Source organism: Thunnus maccoyii, chromosome 12 (genome assembly GCF_910596095.1).
Source record: "Thunnus maccoyii chromosome 12, fThuMac1.1, whole genome shotgun sequence".
Lineage (NCBI taxonomy): Eukaryota > Metazoa > Chordata > Actinopteri > Scombriformes > Scombridae > Thunnus > Thunnus maccoyii.
Genome location: NC_056544.1, coordinates 10,950,706 through 10,969,256, shown reverse-complemented (window position 1 = coordinate 10,969,256; position 18,551 = coordinate 10,950,706). Strand labels below are relative to the sequence as shown.

The 18,551-nt window shown below is 41.1% G+C and overlaps 1 protein-coding gene across 2 annotated transcripts; it reads left to right on the top strand.

Annotated features, from left to right (window-relative positions):
- The first annotated feature begins 61 nt into the window (after positions 1 to 61).
- LOC121909184 lies at positions 62 to 18,452 on the top strand. Of its 2 annotated transcripts, XM_042429627.1 has the most exons (5): positions 62 to 228; positions 892 to 1,200; positions 14,944 to 15,014; positions 16,235 to 16,454; positions 16,669 to 18,452. In XM_042429627.1, the coding sequence occupies exons 2-5, from the start codon at positions 1,086 to 1,088 to the stop codon at positions 17,175 to 17,177; spliced, it is 915 nt and encodes a 304-aa protein (XP_042285561.1). In that variant the 5' UTR covers positions 62 to 228; positions 892 to 1,085; the 3' UTR covers positions 17,178 to 18,452. The 2 variants fall into 2 exon arrangements, with proteins under 2 accessions (XP_042285561.1, XP_042285560.1); XM_042429626.1 differs by lacking the exon at positions 62 to 228 and having other exon boundaries at positions 573 to 1,200.
- The last annotated feature ends 99 nt before the right edge of the window (positions 18,453 to 18,551 follow it).

The window sequence follows — 18,551 nt, the reverse complement described above, 5'->3', positions numbered from 1 at the left end:
CTGCTCAAGACCAACTGACACACAAAAGAAGAAAACAAAGATATTTTCTGCGATTTCGTCCTTCATCAGGGGGGCGCGCAGAGAGTCTCCTTGGAGGTTTTGATATTGTCTCGACCTTGACTTCTTCTTTAAAGAGACGCAGAACATGTTGTGAGAAATTTCCCGCGGTGTTATTTACTCATTATCCACACGAGCTGTTTGGAGGCAAGACTGAACAGGTTGTTGGAGGTAAGGAGACGGGGAGTCGTGCCTGAAAAACTGGCTTCATTTCATTAAGCGATGGTTGGACATGAGTCAGCGGAGACGAGTAGCAAATTGAAGTGTAAAATTTTCTTTTTACACTTCTGTTTGTCTGTCCTCTCCCGCCCACTGTTTGTTTATCTCACCACAAACAATCTCCTACCTAATTAGATTTAATATGGGCTTTAGCTTGCGTGCGCCAGGCGGTTGTAAAGTTTATTTTCACTGTCCCGGGTAGCTTTCCGTCTGCAAAATGTCCATCCTAACAACTCATTTGGTCTCAGATTCCGACCTAAAATACGCATTTCTTTAAACAACTGAAATGCTATTGACATAACTCCAAAAAAGAGTGGGACTTGTTTCAAGATTTTTCTAGAAACAAGTGTCTTGAAACAAGACAGGAGGTGGCAGATGAAGAAAATTAGGCTTGTTTCATTTCATAAAGAGGCAGTTGATTTTATATAATACTTGATTTGGGAAATTGATTTTTAAAAAATGAATAAATTAAAAAAAAAAACGTGAGAAACATTCGCATCCAGTAGTGATATTTCACCCAAACTTAAAGAGCCTTTATAAACCTTGACAACATCTTTGGAAGCTCGCAGGTTAACTGTCTTATATCCACTAACCACCCTCTCTGTTCTTGTTCAGGGTGCTGAGACTCTGCGAGGAGCGGTGACAGGAGACCGGCCAGAGAAAAGGATTTTGGCCGCGCAAACACGAGGAGGAGGCGCCTCTCGCGTTGAAGCAGCGCCGCTTTTAGATGGATTCTTCATGTTTGCTTCAGCCTCACAGGGGACAGCCTGCTCTCAAGAGTTGCACGCTGTGACAATCAGGCGAAAAACATGACACATTGCAGCGTATGGATAGCCAAAAACATGACCTGCACCCAGCGTGGGACAAGCGTCTTTCCTGTCCTCTCTGGTGCGCACTTGGAGCAGAGTGTGCACAGGACAGCTGGTAAGATTCTTTAAGGATGTCTTTATAGTGATTTGATCAACTACAGTGAGAAATGTCAAAGTTTTCCCGAAGAATATTGTTGAATATCACTAGATTTTCCCTCCGTAATGTTGCTGTGATGTCATTTGTCAGAGCTCTTGTCTTTCTGTTTGCTGTGACAACACTGGAGTGGCTGTTTGATTTCTTTTCACATCAGTGGCTTTTTCTGAGCTCCAAACCTCCCTGCTCGCACCTGCCAGCTGTTTCAGACTCCTCTCACTCTCGGGGTCACTGTGACCTGGACTTAAGTATTTTGGACTTAATTCAGTGTTTATTGGAAGTGTTCCTGAAACGCCCTCTGGGAGGAGGATGGTGAAGGTGTTTGTTTTCTGTGTTTATGAAGCGAAGTTTTTTGATTTGTGGTCTGAAGGTGCGAGAAGATGATTCTGAAATGGGGAGAAATATAAATCAGAGTGTGATTGTGTGTGTGTGTGTGTGTGTGTGTGTGTGTGTGTGTGTGTGTGTGTGTGTGTGTGTGTTTTCTTCTGGCTGGCAAGGAAACGGTGGCAGTCAGGAAGTCTTCCAGTGTGACCCTCTTCTGTGGTGGGCTGCAAATCTAAATATCAAAGTGCTGGTCATACACACACACACACACACACACACACACACACACACACACACACACACACACACACACACACACACACACACACAGCTGCATCCATTTCCCTCCTCTCTGGTACCTCTGAGGGGATCTGGGGCAGATGAAGTCTTTAAGCTTCAGGTGTTTTGACGTGCTGGAAGTCAAGCAAGTTTCTTTTCAGTCTCAGATGAAACTATTTTGATCTCATCAGTAGTGATCCTATTTTAAGTGTTTTCGCAGCTTCAAGACTGGATTTTTATCTTCATCACACTTACGGTTTCAGTTTGTGGAACTTTCCATCCCAAACTGTGCATTCTGTCAGGATTCATCCACTTAAAGATGAAGAAACAACATGATGCCTCACTGACTCACACGTTCGTAGATGAACTTTCATACTTAGTGCCTGACTCAATGACCCACTGACTCACACACTCAGAACACAGGCAAGGTTTAGTTAGAGGACTGATGTCCAGAGTTGAATCCTGCTTTGATGTTTCATCTTTTTTCTTTTCCTCAGCATGAGTGTGCAAGAGCTTTGAGACAAGTCGCACATCCCAAGCTGGCATCCCCCCACTAAATGCCTGTAAAAAAAAAAAAATGTCATGAAACAACCTTTTCTTCACTCGTGTCTCTGAAAATCTCAGGTTCGTTCTCAGGCTGAACATGAGAGCATCGCCTCTGCTTCAGGCATCTCACACTCCCCCGTCACGCTGCCATAGCTTTCACTTCCTGTAGTCAAAGGTTACGGGGTCAGCGGCCCTGTCAAGGGTCAGGTACGGCGGGGCTGGCGTGCTCTCTTTACCAGCAGCCTCCTGATGTGTGGTCTGGTTTGTTTTAACTGGCATGCAGCTTTACGAGAGCCAGCGAGCCGTTTGTTGGTGTTAGGGGTTTAACTCTTCTTTTGCTCTCGTACTGTTCTGTGCTGCTCCTCAGGCTCGCAGAGAGTCAGTTCAACACTTGTAATAAAAACGACAAAATAAGTTCTTGTTATTGCCACTCATTTATATAGAAGGATCCCCACAAATGTATTTTGGAGCCATTGTGGCTCCAAACAGGCTGTAACACAGTTTGTCCTCATTACTCACTGAGCTTTCAGTTGCAGAACCTGATGCTTTACTTCCAAAGATAACTTAAATTTTTTCCATTTCAAGACTCATGTTGTGGGTAAAGAACCTATTTTTTTGTAACTCTGAAAGAAAGAAGCCAAGAAAAACATAAGAATCTACCTCAACTTACAGCCAGGGGAAATGAATTGGAAAAAGCTGAAAGGAAGAATAAATTCATCTACTTTTGGAGCTTAATAAATATTCCAAAATGTTTTAAAAAAATGTTCATGGCCATATAAGGTAGTTTCATGCTGACCTTGTCTTCATTTAACTAGACTCACTATAAGGCTTAGATTCCTAAACCTGATCAATCATGAGCACAAAACCTCAATAAACCTTTTTCAGGAGTGACATTTGCACATGTCTCAGTAGGAAATGAACAGGTGTAATTAATAAAATTAATGATTGCTGGATTCCATTTAGCTGCTTCAGTTTCATGGTCCTGGTGTTGTGCATGCTGACTCACCGTCACATTGTCATGGCTACTGGTACACTTGAATGGAATGTGATTAAAAAAAAAGAGTTTAAATGTTGCCTCAGTGCCCTAGTTTCAGCACAGCTAAGAACATAATAAATTCATCCATATAATTAGAAATAACATTTCTGCAATATGGAAGCTATGTGGAAAAAAATGTTTAGCTATGTTCAGAAAACAACATATAGACTTAATAAAATTAACATTTGCTCCTCACTTCTCCGTTTTCACAGCATAGTTTTTATTTCTGCTCACCTTGTTCTTCCATTAACCAAATTCGCTATAATGCTTGGATTTCTTAATCTGATAAGGCATCATGTCCATTTTCAGGAACAAACAGTAAGATCAAACAATCTATATATTGTTACGGCTCATTAAATCATCCAATGAAGTCCAAAGTCTTGTAATGTAACTTTAATGGTTTCATAAAAGTTACTCTGCAGAGCAACTTCTCTGACAGTGAGCTGCAGTGGAGGGAAAGTAACAAAAAGGGGAATTCGGCACTAAAAAGACTGTAACGTTGAAAGATATTGACTTGATATTGACTAATTTTGATAGCTGACACTTCATATTAACTTTAAATTAACTTTTAAATACATTTTTACACAGAAGGAGGACCATCACTTACATTGGAAGCACATTTAGAAACAATATTTTCTTGGCCTGTATGATCAGGAGGAATGATTACAGCAAGAAAAAACTACTTCAATGTTCATCTGGGCGCCTGAACATTGTTTTAAGGCAGACTTGAAAAATTGTGAACCTATCCTTTAATACAAAGGATGAACTGTACAGACTGCTTAGAAGGCACAAAACTATGGCGAACATAAAGAGCATCATTAGAGACAGTGACGGTTCGATTCTACAGGCAACAGATTCAGGCTTTTTGCTCCCTCTATAGCAATAATGCAATTAAATATTTAACCATTAAAGTGGTGTACATCATCAGATTAGTGCACATCAGTTGTTAAAAGATGGATGTGTGTCTCATCTTCAGCTGGGTCTCAGCCTCAACGTGTAACGTAACTCTGGTTGTTTTGCCCCGGCGCTAATGGAGAGAGTGCAGTGAGAGAGATTGATTATGCAACCTGAAGTGCCACAGGGCAACTTCAATCTGGAAGTGCTTAGAGTACGCAGCGAACCACAGTGATTCCTTCAGGGCAAATTGAAGGAGGCATGATCTGACAACAAGGAATTTCAATTTGTTAGATGTATTCCTTCAGACAAATGCTTCCCATGCTACTTCTGTTCTTTGGGTGCCTTGCTTTCGTAGCAGCAGACAATCTTGTGTAAGTATGCCAGGGGAATTATTTCTTTCTCTGATCTTGAATTGTTTTGTTGTTGTTGAGCACTTTGGCTTCTTCAAGTTCAAACAACTTAAATTATTTAGAACAAAGCAGCAGTTCATACTTGTGGAGCCGCTGATGAAACATAAAGCTAACTCCTGTCCTTATCGTAAAATCTCCCTCCTTAAACTAACAACTTTTTCTCAAAATGCACAAGAATGTTAACTAGCCCAGTGCAGTGTTTGTGTCTGTGAGAGTTTTTTTTGATACAATAAGCTGTATTCTTCTGAAATTAGCAGGTCAGATTCATTAATCATAGCGTCTGAGGGCTGCTTTGAACTATCAGGCCAGGTCATTAAACCCAGCCTGTCTGGGGCGCAAGCGGGCGACACGGAAACACTTTGGAGAGCGCTGGTTCACTCAGACACAAGACACGCTAATAATGACCAGTGTGTGTTTGTGTGTGTGTGTGTGTGTGTGTGTGTGTGTGTGTGTCAGTCACTGATGGCCACTTTTCTGAGTGCTACTCTCGGGCTCAGTGTGGGCTTAATTTGGAGAAATAACAACATGAAATGGGAGCAAGAAAAGGTCGCAAGGGTGGGAGACTGGATTTCAGAGTGTGTGTGTGTGTGTGTGTGTGTGTGTGTGTGTGTGTGTGTGTGTGTGTGTGTGTGTGTGTGTGTTTGCTATCTTTTCCTCTTCGTCCCTCTCCATTCTTTCCCTCTGCCCCCTTTGCGGCCTTTTCAGCGCCGCCGTCCTTACAAACAACGGAAAATGAAATCCTACCCTCTGATCACCGCTCCAACACCGCTAAAATGTGTTCCCATTTAAGGTGAGGCTAACCCAACCGCTCTCTGTGTGGCTTCCTTTTAAAACCAACTTAATCAGGCAGGAATTTGGGTTATTAGGGTCAGGGACACAGGGAAACTGCCTCAGTGAGAAACGAGGTGAAGGAGAGCGAGACGGTGAGGACGCAGATGTGTCGCATCAGGAGGCCATCTTTATCTCAGCGCTCATGGGAGAAAAAAAAGGCCCAGCTCAGCGGATGATGGTGTCCCGTCCAATTTATCTGATTGGATCACAAGACACATATAAGTCTGTTGCATTGTGGGTCTCTGTGTGGGTAATTAGCACTAACTGCACATTAGCTAAACTTTCCAGTGACCCTGCACGCTTAATCTTGTAGAGGCCGTTGTACATCATGGACATTACAGCTGATGTGGAAAATCCTACAGCAGGATCATTATAGCTCCTTACCGTACCAGAAACCCTTTGCTGTCCATGTTTTACAGTTTCTACCATTGTTTCAGTTTTCTGGTTGTGTACTCTAAACCAGTTTAAAGATGCTTTTTTTGATTTCATTTTACACTGTTTTAATGCTAGATGTTTATGTTAAATATAGTTTAAGTTCCAAAACATGAAGTGAACGTATGTAAAAATGCTACCTGAAAGTCGAAAGCCCTGCAGTCTTCTGTGAACGCTTCATTTACGGTTACCTCTACTTCCTCCTCAAAGTGACATCAGATCGTTCTGTAGTCTTCGTTGCTAGAGTTTTGCTAACGTTGTTCCATGGGTTGTTTGTGTTGTCTACTTGCATATTTTGGATTGGATTTGAACATGTGTGGATGTATTTGAAAAGTTTCAGAGTTTTTTTTTTTTTGTTGATTTTGAGTAAAGAACAAGAAAAAGAATTGAAATCCTGCTACTGTTTGCTGATGTAGCCTCCGTAGCCAGAGAAAGTCTCCCGAAGAGCAGCTTCCCGGGAGCTGACCAATCAGAACAGAGTGGGCTCATTGGGTAGGGGGGCCTTAAAGAGACAGGAGCTAAAACATTCCAGGATAAAAATATAGACCTGGAAACGTGCACGATACATTCCTTTTATGCAACTGATGCACTGTTATGCAACTATAGTTTAATGATGTTTGATAATGATGTTATTGATAGACTGACAGCAACAGTCGCATATTATGAGAGAAGGAGTTGGCAGAGTGCCCTCCCACAACAATTACAGTGATTAGCTCACTGGAAACATCAAGGGAGTGTCTGAGACATCTATGCAACTAAATAAACATAATACAACATAATATACATATATATTTCAGGACTGATATTCATTCCTCTTTACTTGATATTGTTAGAGACCGCTGTCATTTTGTAATGCTCTCTTGGTTGCCAAATGCCCCATACTATCTGCTAGTTTCCTCTGCTGTGAGCTCTATTACAGTGATGATGCTTCGCAGTGAGAACATGTTTCCATTAGTGGAGCCAGGTGGCTTTAGTGGCAGCTCTTTCTGTCTTAATAATGCCATCAGGGTTGCAGCTCCAGGTTAATGTGCTGGTCACGGATGACACTTTTATGTACTCTTTTATGTATGTGCTTGTTGTGACCCACTGATCTTGGCTCTTTGATGACCTGCAGTAACTCTCCACAGCACCTTTGGCAGCTTGAACCTGCGTGTGTGAGGGTGTTAATCCAGAACTGTTACACTTCAAACACATTTTTCTCTGTGGAAATTGCTTCATTTATCCCATGGAAGAACCATTAGACACCTTTGTCTGGAGCTCTTCTCTTTGGTATGGAGAGAAAGCTGCAGGGTCAATGAGGTAAATCACTAATCACTCAGGTTTATCATCAGGCAACCAATAAGTTTACCTCTAATAGGTACTTCTAATGAGATCCAGGTTGTATTGTCTAACCCTACAGGCAAAGCTTGAAAGAAGTACTGTTCCCCATAATTGGCGGCTAGTTAACCCTTCACAAGCAGATAATCAGCAAGATAATCATCATAATAATATGTACAAAGCATCTTAAAGCTGCTCTAATCAATATTTTTATATTAGCACTGGATCATATGACTAGATGTAATGTGAAAGGTGTTGTTTGTAGTGATGAACCCACAGAGCATTATCACCAAACTCTGCTCTATGGAGCACTTTAGCATCTTTCAGCTCATTGTTTTGGTTTAACAGCCCACAACTTTCCTGTTTTGGATCCCTTTCCACTGCTGCTGCACTCAGCCACGTTTTCAGCAAAAAAGCTAAAATAAACCCACTGTTAGCTTCCTGCTCAGCACCAAACGGCAGAAAGACACAGTTAGCGACTAGCTGGTGAACATAGTGGAGTATTTAGTAGCTAAGGAGCCAGGTATTTTCCTCAGGAGTTGGTGGAAACCAAAAGCAGAGTCCAAAGGAGTGAATACTGGCCAGAAACGTGACTTCAAAGGAATGATAATGTTTCTCTGTGTCTGCTGGACGTGTAAATAAGCAACTGTTTGCTAGCATGTAAGCCATAGCTCCAAGGTGATATAAGATGAATCTAATGATGCAAATGATTAAGGGTTCAGACTTGTTCCCAGCTACATGAAAAACAGTACAACTATTTATATATGTTTATTTTTGATTAATCGGTTAGTCTATAAAATGTAAGATAGTGAAAAATGCCAATAACAACCTCCCGAAGCCCAAGGTGACATCTTCACATTGCTTGTTTTGCTCAACCCAACAGTCAATGAAATATTCAATTTAAATGTTATTCACTGTGACCCAAAACAGAGGAAGACGTGAGAAACTAAAACTAGTAAATGTCACGTATCTTAGCTCCATAAATAACATAAATTATCAATTGATTATTATTGTTGGTGAGTAATTTTAATTTTCAATCAACCATCTAGTCAGTTATTCAATTATTTTTGTTGGCACTAATAAATTGGTGAATAAACTGTCTTGTGGTTTTTGGAGAGAGATTGGAGTCAAACCCGGTTCATGTTAATCACCGTCACGCTCGCTGCTCCTGAAAGATTTCTCTCAGCTAACCGGTGTTTCCCTCCCCACATGTTTCTCTCTCACACTTTACTTTCTGTTACTGGCCTGAAAGATTCTCAAACACCTACAGCTCAGATGTTGTCAGTCAGTTAATAAAACCTCTTGGTGGGAGAAACGCAACGAGGAGTGAGGTCATACAGATTCCCTCCACTCTTCACCATCCTCCTCCAGGCTCTGTATTGTCCACACCTCTGATTACCCTGGCCCCCTCTGTGCTTGAGTTTATGTGTGGGAGAGAAACTGACAAAGATAGGGTGTGTATGTGTGTGTTTGTGGCTGAAAAATGACCAAAAATGAGTAAAAGGAAGGAGAATAAAAGGGATAACAGACAGAAAGAGTGAGGCGGTGTGTGCACACATGTGTGTGTATTTCACGGGAGGGGGTATGGGTGGGGGGCCTACCTACCGATCTGAACCGAGGCATGGGATCTGCTATCTGTTTCTCATTTTGGCGGCGCTCTGTGGTTTTCCAGCAGTGACAGGCCTCAGAGTGGAAACTGGCACTAACGAGCAATTACATCCTGCCTGCCTGCCAGGGATTATGGGATTACAGACTGACTGGCTTTCAGTCTGCGCTCTTTTTCTGCACTCTCATTTGGCCATTCCCTCGCTTCCCTGTGTTCACCTTATCTCTGCTTTTAGACTTCTCCCATTTAGTGGTCTAATTATCTTTTTCTCTAGAAAAAAAAAAACATTCTCCTTTTTAATTCCCCTTACTCTTCACCTTTTTCTCCTTGTGATTTTTTCACCCCAATATTTGTTATCTTATCGCTCCTCCTCTAGCTTTTCTGACTGTGACTTTGTGGCTGCCTTGAATAGTTAAGACATGCTGTCATTATTTGCAGAAGAGTGAAATTGGTTTAGTCAGAAAGGAGAAGAAAGAACATTAAACTAGAAAAAAATACATTTAATGTGTATGAAGCATTAAATGAAGCATAATTAAAATGAATAGGTATGTATTTATTTTCATTATTGGCTAATCTGACAATTATTTTCTTGATTAATCCATTAATCACTTTGTCTATAAAAGTTCAGAAAATGGTGTAAAATGCTCTTTATCATTTCCCATGGTCTGAGATGACATCTTCAAATGTTTTGTTTTGTCTGACCATGAATCCAAAACTGAAAGATATTATGTTTACTATCATGTAAAACAAAGAAAGCCATCAAATTCTCCCATCTGAGCAGCTGAAACCAGCAAATGTTTGGCATTTTTACTTAAAAATGAAAATGGTTTGATTATCAAAATAGTTGCAGATCGCTCTACAGAATAACATGACTACTAGACATTAAAGTCTAAGAAAATCTGTTGTGATTTCACAATCCATCCTCAGACTAATTTCAGTTCAGATAAAGATAAAAGAAACAATCACGTCAGATTGTGAGTGCTTGGCGTTACACCCTGTAGCCAAGAACTGTCATTAGAACGCCACAAGCAAGATTAGAGGAAAAACAAGTTCTCACATTGCTCTGGATGCATGTATGCAGAGCTGTGGGGCACGTGCATGTATAGCAGATATCATTGTGCTGCGTTTTGTGGGACTTCTACAGATTTCTCAGTGTCTGGTAGTGATCAGACGGCTCTCCTGGTGTTCTGCCTCTCTCTCCCGCATCTCCTCTTACACCGCAGGTGTCTTTTATTGAGCCGGCGGTGATTTACTGTACCCTGTTTTCCTCTTCGCTCCTGCAATCAGGCACTGCAGTAGTGACAGGTTAAAGCTGGAGGTCAGAACATTTCGCGTACATGCATGCGCGCACAGCAGAGAACAATATTGTGTCTCTAATAGGAGGTCATTATCAGAGAAGTTTGGCTTTTAGAGAGAGGTGAAACACCAGAGAGCTCAGAGCTTTCTTTTTTTTTTACTACGTGAGAGGTTTATAGAGGCTCTGTGGGCAAACCCTGGGTCTGACGATGTAATAGTATACAGTAGGCACCAAGATCACTAATAAGAAACATATTTATGTTATGTTGCCCTGCTTCTTTCCTTAGGAAACACGTGTAGCAATAATAATAGAAGTCTGAATAACATCTTTAAAATGAATTAACTTATTGATTTATTGTATTACTTATGCTTCCGTACAAAGGCAGAGAAAGACAGTGATGTTGGCTAAAAAGGAAGTTTGCTTTTAGACAAATGTGTAACAGATTGAAAAGCTGTAAAACCTTTATTTTATGTCTTTAAGGCTGATTATCAATAACTGTCACAGACTTTACATAAAACCTAAAAAAACATTCAGGGAAAACGCAGGATTTACAAACATGCTTTTGTTTCTTCTTCAGCTTTTTTTGTCGATTTGAACAACTGAAGTTATGTATTAAATTATTCTGCAATTAACAAACAAACAAATATGTATTTTAAGGCTGCTTAACCACATCAAATCACATGAATTCCCCCAAGTTAGAGTTAGACACCGCAGAGCCGGCAGTTATTGCTACTCTGCTAAGCTAGGCTAATCTTTTAGCAGGACTAGTTTATCTGGTGTAACTTTTTTATCTACATTATGATTATATTCAGCTACTGACTTATTTATGTGGCATAAAACTCACTTACTAAAGTGTTGGATCCTCTAAATGTATTTTTCCAACTGCAGGAAACAGAAAAATGTGGGTAAATTAGCGTTCGCTGAGGCTATCTCACCAGCTAGCCTTAACTAACCAGATTGCAGCCACTGCAGTTTGGATTTTACCCGTTTTCTACTTCATGCACATTTTTTCCCACCAGAAACCACATTTCTGTGGCGTAATAATTTTTATATGGTAAAACAATTACTGTGTTTTGGCTTTGTAGGGCAGGATAGTCAGAAGTTTAAACTGTCAGTTGAAGGACCAAATGCTGGTAATGATGAATAAAAACTCTAATTTCCCTAATTTAGTGCATACTGCTCCTCAGTGAAAAAATTCAGTAAACTAATGTTACTTTTGTGGTGGCTGCCTTTGTTTTAAAGGTAATTCCCCACTCCTACTTTATAAATACCCTCAAAACAAAATCCACCTATATCCTCTCCAAGCACTTAAACAGTATTTGGAATAACAACGCACAGAAGAACAAGCTCTGGAAATAGTAGCTGGCTCCATCTTTATGGGTTATCTTTGCTTAGGGAGGGCTTCCCCTGCTGCAGACATCCAGCCTGATGTACAAACCAAAGGCTTTAATCAGCCACACAAGGAAGAAACACATGCTCTGCTCTCTAAACACACATAGAAACACACATGAACTTTGTTGGATTTGAAACTGTACATACACATGCCATCAGCAGGCTTGTGTCAGTCTGGAGGTCTTCAGGACCAGTGTCCCGCTCCTCCTCTTCCTCCTCTCTCCACCCCTCAACTCCCCCACCCACCTCATCCCTGAAAAGGCTGGAGGCGTCAAGCTGTAAACAGCTTCAGAGTGCTGGGGTGAAATGAACCAGCAGACAGGCCCACGTAGACTCCCCGCTCGCTGATCTAAAAGGAGCTAAACACTCCCAGCTGTGGCATTAGGGACTCAGAATGGCACCTCTCCCGAGACCCAGTGAAGATCTGTGGAGCAAGGCCTGCATGCTGCATCCCCTTACGTCCCGTCTCGCGCTGCTGTCAGGTTTTAAATCAACTTGGAGACAGAGGGAGATGGAGGGCCGAGGAGTCAGCACAGTTTGGTTTTAGGTTGCAGCCGTGGCGTGTACTCTGTCTGTCTGTCTGAATTATGCTCAGTTTGTCTCTTTGTCCCTCTCTCACCCCTCAGTGTCTGTAACTTCACTTTGCAGCCTTTTCTTTCCAGTGGATCACTACAGCTGGACCATGCAGGATTGCATAAATGCATCAACTGCTCTTATCGTGACCTGTGATCCATAACGCTTTGTCAGTCTTCCATCTCGCTGCACAGACAGAACTGCTGGGATTGTTTTTGACTTTTAAATAAACATGGTACACTACATATCAGTGAAATCTACCAAATACATGAACAGTACATGCTTGAATACGTTACTATGGGCGTATGGTCTTGCTGTAGTTCAGTGCCAAAGTTATGCAAAGCATTGGAGAGATGACAGATGTGGTTTTCAGAGATGTTGGGTGTATCTGTAGACATAATGTTGTTACACAAATCTGTTGTTCGTGTCACACTTAAACAGATTATTGCTGATAGCTAAATCTTAAACAAGCTGTCTTCTAAAGATTTGTGCACTGATTTGGCTTCTGTGAGACTTTGTGGGAGGGCCTGCTTGGAGTGACACCAGCAATAGAGTAATCACCTTTGTTTTGAGTATTGACTTTGGAACAATCAGAAGTCTCTGGTCTGAAAACCAGAGGCTCCTCCCAGTGGTCAGACGGTACAACAACTCTTGAAATTATAATTATTAAGTTAGTCAAGAGCAATTTTGATAATCGTTTAAGTCATTTATCAGGCAAAAATGACAAACGTTTACTGGTTCCAGCTTCTCAAATGTGAGGATCTGCTGCTTTCCTCTGTTTTATATGTAAGTTATCAACACACATACAGTAGTGAACTGTGCCAAAAGTTGGGTGAGCATTTACCTGGTGTTAATGTTAAATGTTTTGACCTATCATCGGGCCCTGCAGTGTCTGTATTTGAGTGTAAGATTGCAGGAAAGTCTATGGGGTCATCAGGGGGGCATCCTCTCAAGAACTGGTGTTTTGTTGAGTTGGACTCACGACACTGAGAAGGCTCAACAGTGTGTTCAGGCATCACAGAACCACATATTTGACACAGCCCTAAAAAGCAAACTATATTCACTTCTGTCTTTTAGCAACAACCAGCTAACAGTGTCTTAAGCTAGCTAGCGTGTTGCCATCACTGGCAGCCTGCTGCTTGACCCTCCATATCATTATTAATATAATATACATGCACAGGAAGCCCTTAAATTGGCTATTATATATATTTTTCATAATAAAAACATCAAATGACCATGTGTAATACCAGAGGTGTCACTAATAGTGGTGAACCTACAGATAATCATCACCCTACTCTGCAGCTGCCCTCTATACGGAGCTTTATAGCAAGTTTCAGCTCATTGTTTAGCTGCCTGGATACAACTTTACTGTTTTGTTTGCTCTCATAGTGTTGTTTTCATCGGCAGTAGACAGCTGTTTTCAGATAAAAAGCTTTATAAAAACACTGTACACTACCTGCTCAGCCACAAACAGCAAACAGACAGAGTTAGCAACTTGCTGGTGAAGAGAGTAGAGCATTTAGCAGCTAAAGAGACAGATATTTCCCTCAGAAGTTGATAGAGACCAAAAACAGAGCTAAAAGAGAGTGAATATTGGACTTACATTCACCAGGTGGACAGAAACATGACTCCAAATGAATGATAATGATGCTCTGCAACTGCTGGATGTGGAAATAAGCAACAGCTTGCTAACAAGTTCAACATATGAACTTAAAAGGTGTGAATATAGCAATGTTGTGTTCACAACTTGTTTCGGCTGCCCCCAAGTGGCCAAAAAATCAGTTAATGCAAGTTTAAAATGCTCAGAAAAATGGAAATTTTAACATCTACAGTTCATGAGAACTGTGCAAACTTTTGAGGAGGATCCTGTGAAACAGTCAAAAGGTCCAGAACAGCTATTGATTGGCCTTGTGGTGACGTTATTTTGTCAGCTGCTGTTTCCAAGATCAAGAATGAACTTTCAGTCTCAACTGAATACATAGAGTATATTTGGGTTTTGGACTAATAGTCTGACAAAACCATTCATTTCTTCTCATACCCTTTATAATGCTTCTTAATGCCAATAAATTGACGTAACATACACGAGGAACATCTACATTACCTAACACTGAGCATCACTCCCATTTTTGCCGAACACGATGCTCTAATCTCCGCTGAGTTTCACATAATGACATCATGTTACAGGATGGGTGGCACGCTGCAGCCAGTGCAACTTTCCACACTGCACGTACTATATATAAACATCTCCATCCGTGACATTTCTTATCACCTGTCCTGCATCTCTGTGGTTTTTGTCCAGGACCTCCGCGAAGTGCTCTCGCTATGCCTGGTTCCCCCTGCTTGTACCTCTGCCACAGGAATAACCCTGAAGAATGCCTTTGACAAGTATATCGCAGATGTTGCCTTTTGTTGCCGGACTGAGGCTGTTTGCATGGATGTATGAACTGACAAGCCAACACTAGCCACACTGGCTGGCAGCAAACACTGGTCTTTTACTGAAGCGGCAACAAACACGCCATCCTCATGCATTGAGGACGTGATTTATGTGACACGTCGGCTTGCTCAGGGGCCCACAGGGCTGTTTTTTTTTTTTTACAGTATCTGGACAATTGTGAATGTATAGACTTCATATTGCCCGCATATTGTGCCTTTAGTTTATGTTACCCTTTTCAAAGAGAGTTCTGGGAGGAGGAAAGTTGACAGAGTGAAGCCTTGTTCTTGTTCTTACATTCCTATCTCTCTCTCTCTTTCTCTTTCTCTCCAGGTGGGACCCGATGGAGGGTTTGGAGGAAGGATAGAAAAGAGATAACTTCTGTAATGTCAGCAAAGGCCAAGGTTTGTCAGAAACAGACATCACTGCCAAAAGATCACCCTGAAACATTCCTCTTCTTCTTTATCATATTGTTTTTCTTCCTGTTATCTTCTATCTCTTCTTCTACTTTCCTTCTCCTCTTCCACTCCATTCCATTTTTCGCACTATCCTTATTTGCCATCGTCCTCTATGAAATCACCATCTCTGCAAATAACCTCCCTTTATCATTTTTCATTTCAACTCTACAGACCTCTATAAACCAGAGGATGGGTTATGTGTAGGTATAAATTGTTAATGAAATCCATTCCCACCACGCTCAGAAGTGAGCTTTCCATAAAACCATGTCAGAGCCGAAGCTTTCATTGCTAAATTATAAGCCAGTGGACAAAGCTCGATCCGGGGTGGAAAGAAAGTTATTTGACTTAAGTATTACTTAAGAGTAAGTGAGATCACTTTTGATGAAAAAGGCTTAAGTAAAAGTAGCTGTAGCTCCTTCATACAGCTTTTGGATTTGATGTGCTTGTATGAGTATTATCTCATTATCCTTATCAGTTTTTTTTAATCTGTAAAGCACTTTGTAAACTTGTTTCTGAAAAGTGCTACATAAATAAAAGTTATAAGTGTTATTACTTTATATGGTCACCGTGAAAGCACCAATACAGCATCCTGACTGTTACTATCTTTTCTTTGTAAGTAAGCTTCTTTATGAAAGAAAAGAGCTCAAAGCAAAAAGCAGAACTCTACGTCGCTCTGTGATTCTTGCCTGACTAGAAGTAGTTGAGTACAATGGGTCATCAAAAATTAAAGAAACAAATATTTAAAAATTAAAGTAATAGTTTGACATTTTGGGAAATATACATAGAATATAATATATATATAAATATAAATAGAATACATGTCTGTATTCTAAATATGAAGCTATAGATTCAGCAGGTGGATAGCTTAGCTTAGCATAAAGACTGGAAACAAGGGGAAACAGCTAGCCTGTCTGTGTTAAAGGTAAAGGTATCTTTATATTAACAATGGAAAAAATCTCCAAGTGTTACGTAAATGGTGTTATTGTTCCCTTTAGCTCTATGGAGTGTTTTAGCATCTTTCAGCTCATTGTTTTGGTTTTACAGCCAGCAACTTTAATGTTATGGTTCACTCTCACCGTCCTCATCAGCTTTGTTTCCAGCTGTGGCAGGAAGCTGTTTCTTTAATTAAAGAAGTCTGTCTCTCATTTGTCCTCTGCCTGCTGTAGGTGCTGCTGTGGGTGCTCCTGTCTCTGTTGCCTCTGGCGGAAGGAGCTCATATGAAAGCTGGCACTGGTGTAGCTGGTGTGGGAGCAGACTCGGGCCCTGCTGTGGGCCTGCTGGGAGGCCAGGACGAGCGAGAGCTTCCTGTGACACTGCCAGAGTTGGTGGGGGACGAGGAGCAGAAAGATGACAGTGACCCTTACTCTACTTGGCATGCTCTATATGGTACTGAAGCCTTTATGAAAGTGTAATTTACAGAACATCTGCTGTAGTAGACAGTATTAGAGTGGAAAGAGGGTGCGGGTTCAGGGATCTGCTTTGTATCCCAGCCATCAAAATGTATTTCATATGATTTCATGGGGTGTTTTTGGTGTATTTTATTTCTATTCACTTGTCATTCTCCCTGTCCACCACTCCTTTTATTTCCTCTCTTTTTCAGACCCCTTTGTAATGGATGAGGTGGACGACCATCCCAGTAGTCGCTGGGTGGGGCGTTCTCCACGCTCCTCTGACCCCTCAGAACCTCAACCCAAGGGATCACCAAAGAAAAAGAAGAAAAGGAAGAAGAAAGAAAAGGAGGAAGAGGAAGAGACAGGAACTGGAGACAGAAAGGGTAAAGGTAATAAACAGCCGAAGCAGAGCAGCAGGGACTGCCGTGTGGAGAAGAGAGAGATGAAGGTTCGGGACCTAGGACTGGGTTTTGACTCAGATGAGATTGTCCTCTTCAAGTTTTGCGTGGGCTCCTGTCAGTCTTCACGAACAAACTACGACCTGGCACTCAAAGCCCTGCTGGAGAACGGCTCGCTGCCCCGGCGTACCACCCGCAAGGTCAGCAGCCACCCCTGCTGCCGGCCCGACCGGTATGAGCCAGTTTCCTTCATGGATGCTCAGACCACGTGGAGGACCATCCAGTCGTTATCTGCTGCCAGCTGCATGTGTATTGGCTGAAGAAATGAACAAGGGAGAGGGGGACAAAAAGGGAAAGGTCAGCTGTTGTCCGTCTTGAACAGAAAGGAGGCTCAGTGTGGATGCTACAGTATGTGCGAGAAAGCTGGGGTGCATGGAAGAGCCAGAGAGGGTGCGCTGTAACACACACAGAGCAGAGGAAGTGATGGAGACCACTTGTTCACTTCCTGTTAAGGAGGAAGAGGTCTGGGTGCAGCTGAACAACTGAGGGCAAAGGTCAAAATCAGAGACTGAGGGGGAGGTCGTCAGGGAATCACAGTCTGGATTTATTGTTTGCATCTTCAAAGAGTGAATTGTTTTCAACTGGTACCCAAAGCAGTATACCCCAGACCGGTTATTACTCATAAAATAGACTCTTTATGTGAACAAGACTGTTTTGATTTGGGTGAGACCCGAAGGCTGAAGCTCAAGAGACATAAAGAAAAGACACAGTTAAAGGACTGACACTGTGTTTATATTCTGACTCAGACTAAAAAAACTAAAAAAATGAGACTGATACAATGTTCACTATTATTCACAGTGAAGACAGCTCCTCCCAGAAGTTCAATATCTTTTTTTTTTCCACACAAAAACAGGGACATTACATTTTCTATGTTCAGGTGAACTCAGCCAAATGGATGCCATGCATCTTCATGTATTACTGTATAAAAGTAAAAATATATTTATTTCTGATAAATTATTTATTTATTATAGCTTCATATGAGAGCTGTTTTTACGAACTCTATATTGTAGATGAATATCTATTTATTGCCAAGATTTAGATTTCATGTTGACAGTTATTCTGCTCCCGTACATTGTTTATAAAGGTGCTGATTTTCTTTTTCCGAGCTGTCAAATGCCTCATAAACCTGGATTGAACAGCTGATTCTGAGTGGAACGAGACTGGATGCCATTTATATTTCTGAAATGTGAAAACAAAAACACTATGCCAAAGCTTAAAAACACTTTCTCACATTTCACCCCAGACAGACATTTATTAAAAAACATAAATAACAGATTTCAGAAACAAATTGACCCACAGTGAAATGATGTGGTGTACTTACAAATACATCTGCTTAAGCGTACCTCACACATTTGAGTCTGACAGCTGATCTCTATTGTTGTGGCTGATACTGAGTCATTTTATCATCTTTTCTGAACTATAATGGAAACAGAAAATCAGTTTTATGTGTCCAGAATGTATCTACAGCAAACAACTGAAACATTTATACTACAGGACCTCAACATTTCTCATCTTAAAGTGGTTGAGTAATTCAGTTACACACTACCAGTATGTCATTTATTATTATTATTATTATTATTATTATTATTATTATTATTATTATTATTATTATAAATTTATTTTTGTATGGCATT